This window comes from Oncorhynchus mykiss, unplaced genomic scaffold (genome assembly GCF_013265735.2).
Source record: "Oncorhynchus mykiss isolate Arlee unplaced genomic scaffold, USDA_OmykA_1.1 un_scaffold_614, whole genome shotgun sequence".
In the NCBI taxonomy this organism is placed as follows: Eukaryota; Metazoa; Chordata; class Actinopteri; order Salmoniformes; family Salmonidae; genus Oncorhynchus; species Oncorhynchus mykiss.
Window position 1 is genome coordinate 22961 of NW_023494061.1, and position 11046 is coordinate 34006.

The 11046-nt window shown below is 42.0% G+C and overlaps 1 protein-coding gene across 1 annotated transcript in view; it reads left to right on the forward strand.

The window, feature by feature from the left end:
- Window positions 1-10558, forward strand: part of LOC118960365 (centlein-like) — a 31718-nt gene extending 21160 nt beyond the window's left edge. The window contains exon 6 of the mRNA XM_036974507.1: window positions 9502-10558. Within this exon, the coding sequence (XP_036830402.1) occupies window positions 9502-9612 (111 nt within the window). The 3' untranslated portion in view covers window positions 9613-10558. The remainder of the gene's footprint in view (window positions 1-9501) is intronic.
- Window positions 10559-11046: the final 488 nt, after the last annotated feature.

An 11046-nucleotide genomic window follows, 5' to 3' on the forward strand; every position in this document is an offset into this window, starting at 1 on the left:
GGGGGGGGGGGATTCTCAGACGTTGTACTGTAAATGTGCCAAGGCAGAGATTGTGGGGACAAGGGGCCCTAGGGGAGGTGGGCGACTGGGTTTGTGTGACGAGTAGAGACCAAAGTAGACTATAACCTTCCTCTCTGTGTTTACTGTGATCACAAGCTACATAGTTTATTCAGACAAAGACGCTGTACACTAATAGAGTTTGGTTTAAGTTGGCCAGTCAAGATTATTCTGGAACTGCATTCATTAATTATTTTCCTCAATTTTCCTCTACACTGGCTGACTTTGTTGAAGTAGGCACACAGAAGTCAATTGATGCTGGTAGTGGACATTCTAAAGTGAGTTAGCATATAGCTTGGCTGTTGGACAGGGTTTGGGCCTCATTGAGTAATGTTAGCCTGTTATGATGGCTCATTGGATAACGTTAGTCTGTTAAGATGGCTCATTGGATAATGTTAGCCTGTTATAAGGGCTCATTGGATAATGTTAGCCTGTTATGATGGCTCATTGGATAACGTTAGTCTGTTAAGATGGCTCATTGGATAATGTTAGCCTGTTATAAGGGCTCATTGGATAATGTTAGCATGTTATAATGGCTCATTGGATAGTGTTAGCCTGTTATAATGGCTCATTGGATAATGTTAGCCTGTTAAGATGGCTCATTGGATAATGTTAGCCTGTTATAAGGGCTCATTGGATAATGTTAGCCTGTTATAATGGCTCATTGGATAATGTTAGCCTGTTATAATGGCTCATTGGATAATGTTAGCCTGTTATAATGGCCCATTGGATAATGTTAGCCTGTTATAATGGCTCATTGGATAACATTAGTCTGATATGATGGCTCATTGGATAATGTTAGCCTGTTATAATGGCCCATTGGATAATGTTAGCCTGTTATAATGGCCCATTGGATAATGTTAGCCTGTTATAATGGCTCATTGGATAATGTTAGCCTCAGAGGAGGCTGCTGAGGGGAGGACGGCTCATAATAATGGCTGGAAGGGAGCGAATGGAAATGCGTCAATCCCATGGAAACCATGTGTTTGATGTTGTTGATACCTTTCCACCTATTCTGCTCCAGCCGTTACCACGTGCCCATCCTCCCCAATTAAATTGCCACCAACCTCCTGCGGTTAGCTTGTTATTATGGCTCATTGATTAACGTTAGCCTGTTATAATGTCTCATTGAGTAATGTTAGCCTGTTATGAGGGCTCATTGAGTAATGTTAGCCTGTTATGAGGGCTCATTGAGTAATGTTAGCCTGTTATGAGGGCTCATTGAATAATGTTAGCCTGTTATTATGTCTCATTGAGTAATGTTAGCCTGTTATAATGTCTCACTGAATAATGTTAGCCTGTTATTATGTCTCATTGAGTAATGTTAGCCTGTTATTATGTCTCATTGAATAATGTTAGCCTGTTATTATGTCTCATTGAGTAATGTTAGCCTGTTATGAGGGCTCATTGAGTAATGTTAGCCTGTTATGAGGGCTCATTGAGTAATGTTAGCCTGTTATGAGGGCTCATTGAGTAATGTTAGCCTGTTATAATGTCTCATTGAGTAATGTTAGCCTGTTATTATGTCTCATTGAGTAATGTTAGCCTGTTATAATGTCTCATTGAGTAATGTTAGCCTGTTATGACGGCTCATTGCTGAAGAAAGTCAAACTACTGTGAAACAGCACCATAACAGTCAAGTCATCATGATTTGTGATAGGATTACACACTTCAGTATACTGAACAGTATGGTATGTTTCTGATTTGTGATAGGATTACACACTTCAGTATAGTGAACAGTATGGTATGTTTCTGATTTGTGATAGGATTACACACTTCAGTATAGTGTACAGTATGTTTCTGATTTGTGATAGGATTACACACTTCAGTATACTGAACAGTATGGTATGTTTCTGATTTGTGATAGGATTACACACTTCAGTATACTGTACAGTATGGTATGTTTCTGATTTGTGATAGGATTACACACTTCAGTATACTGAACAGTATGGTATGTTTCTGATTTGTGATAGGATTACACACTTCAGTATACTGAACAGTATGGTATGTTTCTGATTTGTGATAGGATTACACACTTCAGTATACTGAACAGTATGGTATGTTTCTGATTTGTGATAGGATTACACACTTCAGTATACTGAACAGTACGGTATGTTTCTGATTTGTGATAGGATTACACACTTCAGTATACTGTACAGTATGGTATGTTTCTGATTTGTGATAGGATTACACACTTCAGTATACTGAACAGTATGGTATGTTTCTGATTTGTGATAAGATTACACACTTCAGTATACTGTACAGTATGGTATGTTTCTGATTTGTGATAGGATTACACACTTCAGTATACTGAACAGTATGTTTCTGATTTGTGATAGGATTACACACTTCAGTATACTGAACAGTACGTTTCTGATTTGTGATAGGATTACACACTTCAGTATACTAAACAGTACGTTTCTGATTTGTGATAGGATTACACACTTCAGTATAGTGAACAGTATGGTATGTTTCTGATTTGTGATAGGATTACACACTTCAGTATACTGAACAGTACGTTTCTGATTTGTGATAGGATTACACACTTCAGTATACTAAACAGTACGTTTCTGATTTGTGATAGGATTACACACTTCAGTATAGTGAACAGTATGGTATGTTTCTGATTTGTGATAGGATTACACACTTCAGTATAGTGAACAGTATGGTATGTTTCTGATTTGTGATAGGATTACACACTTCAGTATACTGTACAGTATGGTATGTTTCTGATTTGTGATAGGATTACACACTTCAGTATACTGAACAGTATGGTATGTTTCTGATTTGTGATAGGATTACACACTTCAGTATACTGAACAGTATGTTTCTGATTTGTGATAGGATTACACACTTCAGTATACTGAACAGTATGGTATGTTTCTGATTTGTGATAGGATTACACACTTCAGTATACTGAACAGTATGGTATGTTTCTGATTTGTGATAGGATTACACACTTCAGTATACTGTACAGTATGGTATGTTTCTGATTTGTGATAGGATTACACACTTCAGTATACTGAACAGTATGGTATGTTTCTGATTTGTGATAGGATTACACACTTCAGTATAGTATGTTTCTGATTTGTGATAGGATTACACACTTCAGTATAGTGAACAGTATGTTTCTGATTTGTGATAGGATTACACACTTCAGTATAGTATGTTTCTGATTTGTGATAGGATTACACACTTCAGTATAGTGAACAGTACGTTTCTGATTTGTGATAGGATTACACACTTCAGTATAGTATGTTTCTGATTTGTGATAGGATTACACACTTCAGTATAGTGAACAGTACGTTTCTGATTTGTGATAGGATTACACACTTCAGTATACTGAACAGTACGTTTCTGATTTGTGATAGGATTACACACTTCAGTATAGTGAACAGTACGTTTCTGATTTGTGATAGGATTACACACTTCAGTATAGTATGTTTCTGATTTGTGATAGGATTACACACTTCAGTATACTGAACAGTACGTTTCTGATTTGTGATAGGATTACACACTTCAGTATAGTGAACAGTACGTTTCTGATTTGTGATAGGATTACACACTTCAGTATAGTATGTTTCTGATTTGTGATAGGATTACACACTTCAGTATACTGAACAGTACGTTTCTGATTTGTGATAGGATTACACACTTCAGTATAGTGAACAGTATGGTATGTTTCTGATTTGTGATAGGATTACACACTTCAGTATACTGTACAGTATGGTATGTTTCTGATTTGTGATAGGATTACACACTTCAGTATAGTGTACAGTATGTTTCTGATTTGTGATAGGATTACACACTTCAGTATACTGAACAGTATGGTATGTTTCTGATTTGTGATAGGATTACACACTTCAGTATACTGAACAGTACGGTATGTTTCTGATTTGTGATAGGATTACACACTTCAGTATACTGTACAGTATGGTATGTTTCTGATTTGTGATAGGATTACACACTTCAGTATACTGAACAGTATGGTATGTTTCTGATTTGTGATAGGATTACACACTTCAGTATACTGAACAGTATAGTATGTTTCTGATTTGTGATAGGATTACACATTTCAGTATAGTGAACAGTATGTTTCTGATTTGTGATAGGATTACACACTTCAGTATAGTATGTTTCTGATTTGTGATAGGATTACACACTTCAGTATAGTATGTTTCTGATTTGTGATAGGATTACACACTTCAGTATAGTGAACAGTACGTTTCTGATTTGTGATAGGATTACACACTTCAGTATAGTATGTTTCTGATTTGTGATAGGATTACACACTTCAGTATAGTGAACAGTATGGTATGTTTCTGATTTGTGATAGGATTACACACTTCAGTATAGTGAACAGTACGGTATGTTTCTGCCAACAGGTACAAAAGGGTTTCAGCAGCGTTGCAGCATCCTTTTGTGTGGATATAACCTTAATGTATTTATACCTGTGTCTGTGATGATCACCTCATTTCCACTCCTAATGAGTGAAAAACAAAGGCCTGCCGTAGCGTTGCTGAAGCGTTTAATCTGGGTTGTATTTAGGTCAGCTCTAATAACACAGGTTGCACAGACCTGATGATGTTTCCCAACTAAATATCAACTCCAAAATAAGGCAAAGATTTTTAATTACAGTATCTATGGCCCCAAGTGTCCAATTCCCTTTCATATCAGTCTCCCGGGGCCCTAAAGGGGAGAATAGAAAGGAACACGGCAACGAGAGAGAGAACGAGAGAGAGAACCGTAATTACCAAGGAGAAAGAAGGAGAAGAAGAATAGACTTTGGGGATTTTTTTCCTTTTACTCACCTGAGTTTTTTCCCCGTCTTTTTTAATCTGCATGTGACATGTTCATTATCGGGATAATCAAATGCAGACTTTTTTTAGTAGGTCTTGGGTGCTTTTGTTTTGTTCCTTGTTGTTTATTCCCCGTTTGATAACTTTAATTTCAAACAAAAGTGAGCAGATCAAAGATCATAAAGTGTTTCCCTGTGATCATGTAAAGTATCTCCTTCCCCGCGGTGGCCTAGATTGGAGGTGTCTTATCGCCGCTTTATAAATGACGGTAAACATATTGTACCAGGAACATATTGTACCATTTCAGTGGTGTATGCAAGGGCACTGGAGAACAAGCATTGAATCTAAAGCATTTTTAAATCAATCAATCAGTCAATCACATTTCTAAGAGGTACAGATGCAGGATCTTAATTTGATCACCCTGTTGCAAGAGAACTTTGCTGCAATGCAACAAATAAAAAATGTGTTGTTCCCGCTCCTTTGTCTCTGTCGTCCCCCTCCCTCTTTCCATTTCTATCTAGACTTCCACACTAACACCATGCATGTCTACCTCTCCTCACACAAATTGGGCCCTCGAAACCTGCTAACCTGTTCCGAGGGAGAACAGAAAGCGTGTGAATGATCGATCGGTTAAGGGAGGTGTTGTTTCACGTAATGGCGTCTAACGCACAACGGGAGCCCCGGTGTTGTACCGCAAACGGCTCCCCGCCTCCAGTGGCGCCCCAGGCACTGGAGTAACAGTGTCATTTAATTGGTCTGGTAAAACCACCTTTACGTCGCGCCCCCGGCCACCTTGTATTGTCTCTTGTCAGTATCTCAACACACTCAACGCGGGTAGCTTAGCACGTCAGCGCTAACACACCGGACCGTGTTAATGAAAACATATCCAGACAATCGCTCTGGTCTGCGGGGCCTATTGAATAGTGATGGGGGCTAGGGGGAAGGTGTTACATGCTTTGGTTTTTCCATTTATATTTGGGGATGGACGTTAGCATGTTGGGCGCACCGATTGGTGTCACCTCGTTAGTCAGAAGGTGTTTCACCTGTCCTGGCCCATGTTGATATCTAAAAAAACTGTAATGTATCTGATCTTCCCTGTTTTCGTTTTGCTCCACTTTTTGGTTTGCTTCCTGACTTTAAGTTTGATTTGGGTTTTATTTTGTTTGCCTCTTCTGGTGGGTGTCTTTTAGGGCCCAGTCGTTGTTGCTAGTTAACAATTTGGTACGTTCCCCAGCAAGAAACCAAAAATTGCCACTCAAACAGAAGGTGGAACTAACAAAGAGTCACTGACAAGGAACAAAACAGGTTCCCGGAGGGGTTCTGAAAGACATTCATGGGGGTGTCCACTGAAAAGGTGCGATCTGCCCTAAGGGCCCGGGGCCCCTGTAAAGCAGCGGTTACATAGTAATGACAGGTCCTAGCGGTCCCTCTGGTGCCATTAGAGAGAGCAGGCAGAGACATGGGTACAGTGTGTGTGTCGCTCCAGGGCCTGTGTGTTCACCTGCCCCAGGTAGCAAGCTCTGTGTTTGATCTCACTGACTGTCACAAATGTAACCCATACGGCTACTAAAAGAAAACGCTCCGTGCAGAAGAACAGAGGCCCTTTTGCCAGAATACACACAGCATGCAAACCAGATAGGTCACCTCTGTGAACAAGGAAGGTTGTGTTTATGTAGACTATGAGTTACACACACTTAAACCAGAATAGACTGAGGTACACTTCTCAATCAGTATGTTTACCTTTATTTAGCCATATCAATCATAATTATCATTATGTGGTCCTCTGTAACTCAGTTGGTAGAGCATGGTCCTTGCAATGCCAGAATTCCAGGACCACCCATACATCAAATGTAAACACGCATGACTGTAAGTCTCTTTGGATAAAAGCATCTGCTAAATAACATATATTATTATTATTATCATTATGACCCTGTCGGTCTCCTCTCCCATAGCCCTGTGCTGTGGCATCTCTTTATACTGTATTTGACTGTGTAGTTGTTTGTTTGCTTAGTTAGTGGCTGTACGTGTACTGTAGTTAGCTGATTAGAGCAGTGGTGAGGAGCTGAGCTGTGATTGGGTGTGTAGTGTTGTCTCTGCAGAGAGGAACAGAGCGGTGTCTCAGCAGTGGTAGAGGAGACTCAGAGGAACAGAGAGGTGTCTCAGCAGTGTTAGAGGAGACTCAGAGGAACAGAGAGGTGTCTCAGCAGTGGTAGAGGAGACTCAGAGGAACAGAGAGGTGTCTCAGCAGTGGTAGAGGAGACTCCGAGGAACAGAGAGGTGTCTCAGCAGTGGTAGAGGAGAATCCGAGGAACAGAGAGGTGTCTCAGCAGTGGTAGAGGAGACTCAGCGGAACAGAGAGGTGTCTCAGCAGTGGTAGAAGAGACTCAGAGGAACAGAGAGATGTCTCAGCAGTGGTAGAGGAGACTCAGAGGAACAGAGAGGTGTCTCAGCAGTGGTAGAGGAGACTCCGAGGAACAGAGAGGTGTCTCAGCAGTGCGTGTGTGCGTGACAGAGACAGACAGACAGACAGAGAAATAAAGAAAGAGCTAAATAAACATCCTGAATGTTTAACTTTGTACAATTCCTCCAGTAAGCCACTTCAATTCACTTTCGAGATCTGAGCATGAAGAGAACCTTTAAGCTCCAGTACTTAGTGCTGATCTGGTTTACATATGTTATGGAGATATGTTCTATAATTAAAGCATAATACAACGTTTTATGAGTTTCAGAGCTAAGCCAGCTTCAGTCCAGTACTACTGAAACCTGGCCACAGCGAGACTTTAAAACCCCACTACAGGAATGAGTAGGTTTCCCAGCGTTTCAGAGCGGATGCACGGAGTTAATGTGAATATGTATGTGTGGTATATCTGCCTTTGATCGCCAGGGCCTGATTTCCATAAAGTCCTTGTGTCGGTTTTGAGAGGCAAGAGGAAAAACAAAATTAGCCGAGGCGCAGAGGTTAAGACTGCCCCCTCTCTCTCTCCCTCGCCTGCAGCAAGGAAACCACACACACATACACAGTGAGAGAAACCCAAACTATTCCTCTCAACTTTAACACTGAGTGCAACTCTCATTAGTCTAGAGTGTCCTCCTCTCCTTTCTTATATAACACTGAACGTTCACTCAGAGAGCATGCTGACTAGCAGAACACCAGTATGTACATTACAGAACCATAAGTATATGGACACCTGCTCATCCAACATCTCATTTCAAAATCATGGGCATTAATATGGAGTTCCCCCCCCTCCCCCCTTTTGCTGCTATAACAGCCTCCACTCTTCTTGGAAGACTTTCCACTAGATGTTGGAACATTGCTGCGGGGACTTGCTTCCATTCAGCCACAAGCGCATTAGTGAGGATATGTGCTGATTTTGGGTGATTAGGCCAATGGGGTTGAGGTCAGGGCTCTGTGCAGGCCAGTCAAGTTCTTCCACACCGATCTCGACAAACCATTTCTGTATGGAACTTGCTTTGTGCACGGGGGCATTGTCATACTGAAACAGGAAAGGGCCTCCCCCAAAACTGTTGCCATTGTCATTGTATGCTGTAGCGTAAGATTTCCCTTCACTGGAACTAAGGGGCCCGAACCATGAAAAACAGCCCCAGACCATTATTCCTTTTATTATTTCCTTGTTGCAAAGGTGGCATCATATGATGTTGCCACGTTGAAAGTCACAGAGCTCTTCAGTACAGACCATTTTACTGCCAGTGTTTGTCTATGGAGATTGCATGGCGGTGTGCTCGATTTTATACACCGTCAGCAACAGGTGTGGCTGGAATAGCCAAATCCACTAATTTGAAGGGGTGTCCACATACTTTTGTATGTATATTGTACCTCAGGACATAAAAATAACAAAGTGCTCAGCTGTTCCTTTTTCATTATTGCGAAGTAATCTGTTTTTAAGAAATGCTTTGTGGAACACACTAAACATGGACCAACCCCTCTCTCTACTGCCCCTCTCAGGCCCAACCTCTCTCTCTACTGCCCCTCTCAGGCCCAACCTCTCTCTCTACTGCCCCTCTCAGGCCCAACCTCTCTCTCTACTGCCCCTCTCAGGCCCAACCTCTCTCTCTACTGCCCCTCTCAGGCCCAACCTCTCTCTCTACTGCCTCTCTCATGCCCAACCTCTCTCTCTACTGCCCCTTTCAGGCCCAACCTCTCTCTACTGCCCCTCTCAGGCCCAACCTGTCTCTCTACCCTGCCCCTCTCAAGGCCCACCTCTCGCTACTGCCCCTCTCAGGCCCAACCTCTCTCTCTACTGCCCCTCTCAGGCCCAACCTCTCTCTCTACTGCCCCTCTCAGGCCCAACCTCTCTCTCTACTGCCTCTCTCATGCCCAACCTCTCTCTCTACTGCCCCTTTCAGGCCCAACCTCTCTCTACTGCCCCTCTCAGGCCCAACCTGTCTCTCTACCCTGCCCCTCTCAAGGCCCACCTCTCGCTACTGCCCCTCTCAGGCCCAACCTCTCTCTCTACTGCCCCTTTCAAGCCCAACCTCTCTCTACTGCCCCTCTCTCCTCTCAATACTGTACCACAATAATAACAAACCTGCCCTCTGAAAAGATGCCAAGTGTCAAAAAGCACACTTTAACTGTTCTGTGTTTTTTCTGTCTTCTTTCTCTCCCCTCTCCCCTCCCCCTCCACAGATCCCCTCTGCTGCTCTCCTAATGGAGGTGCTGTGTGTGAAGATGAAGGAGAGGAAAGTGCTGACAGAAGCGCTGGCCGCGCTCACAACACCAGTCAGCGAAATCGCCTGACTCCCACTCCGGGGCTGAGGGCTGCGGCTGGGAAAAACTGTCATCCTCTCACTCTCCTCCTCCTCTTCTCTCTCCATCCCTCCTTCGTGCCCAGGCCTTTCTTTCTCAGCGGGGGCTGAGTTGGCCAAGTAAACCTGAAGTTGCTCTCTGTGTGTGTGCGTGTGCGTGAGCGCGCACGTGTATGAAGTTGCCTCCACGCCGCACTTCCAGAACAAATATTTACGAGAAAAGCGCTGTCGACTCACTCCGAGCCACTCGCTCACGCAGCGGTCTAGTGCCGTGCCGGGGCCCAGCCTTTGTAAATGAGCCCCCAACATCTGCGTTAGTGGTTAGCGTGCTCCATCTGCGAGACAGGGCCCTTTAGCGTCAGGCTAATTTACAGTACAGAGACAAACGCTCTCTATCTCTTTCTCTCTCTACTCCAAACGCCATCCTGAGGTGATGATAACATTATGCTTACGTTTTTACTTCAAGTTAGACATGATTTGTTATGTTTTTTTTATTTTGATATTTTCAGTAATTTATTGTGGATCTCAAGGACCCCCCAGGGTGCTCGGAGTGGGACCTGACCCAACAGTGCAGACTCAACGAAAGAAAAAGTATCCTCTTAAAGTAAGAAGCAGACATACTCTCTCTCCTCTTAGGATATACTGGACTCAAACCCGACACATGCATTCCATGTCCCATTTGGACCGGTTGGATTCCATTGTTCCATTCACGTTTCAGTGACCAAATGCTCTTAACGTGAATGATAGCATAAAATATACATTTTGTGTGTTTTGTTTGTTATGTCTAGGTATATTCTGAAATGTGTTTTATTTCAGGATACTACTAGACATTTGTGTGTTCACTTCATACTGTATTTTGCAATAGGTAATTATGTTATATTGTTAATTGATTGAAACTGAATTGAAATAAAAGTGCGTTGCCAGTTGTTTTATTTTTACACTATGGAGTCAAGATTATGGATCTGTCACATTAAAGTTGCACTGTGCAGAAATCTCTCCACCATTTCCTGGTTGCTAAAACTCGAATCGTTTTCCTAATGTCAGTTTATGTAACAAAATAAGTATAGGTATAAGTATAGTGTAGAGAATCTAAACCGCTGTGAAATATATTTTCTATAACCAACAATACAGTTTTTTCAGCTGTTTAAAGCTGTAATGTAGAAAACCCAAAGGAAAATACACAAAAACACAACTTAAGAACGGGAAGCATAGAACAGCACACACAGAATGGATTTACCACTCCTTAGACTTGCTTTCAAGTGGAATGATAGATCTATATCTCACATTTCTATTGCATGAAAAGTTACATATGGCCACTTTAAAACAATGATTATTTTCTTCATGCATCATGTGCTGTAATGTTTTCATGTCCAGAATGTACTGTTGGGCCAGTGGTTAAAGTTGAGACCAAATCATTTCTATATCC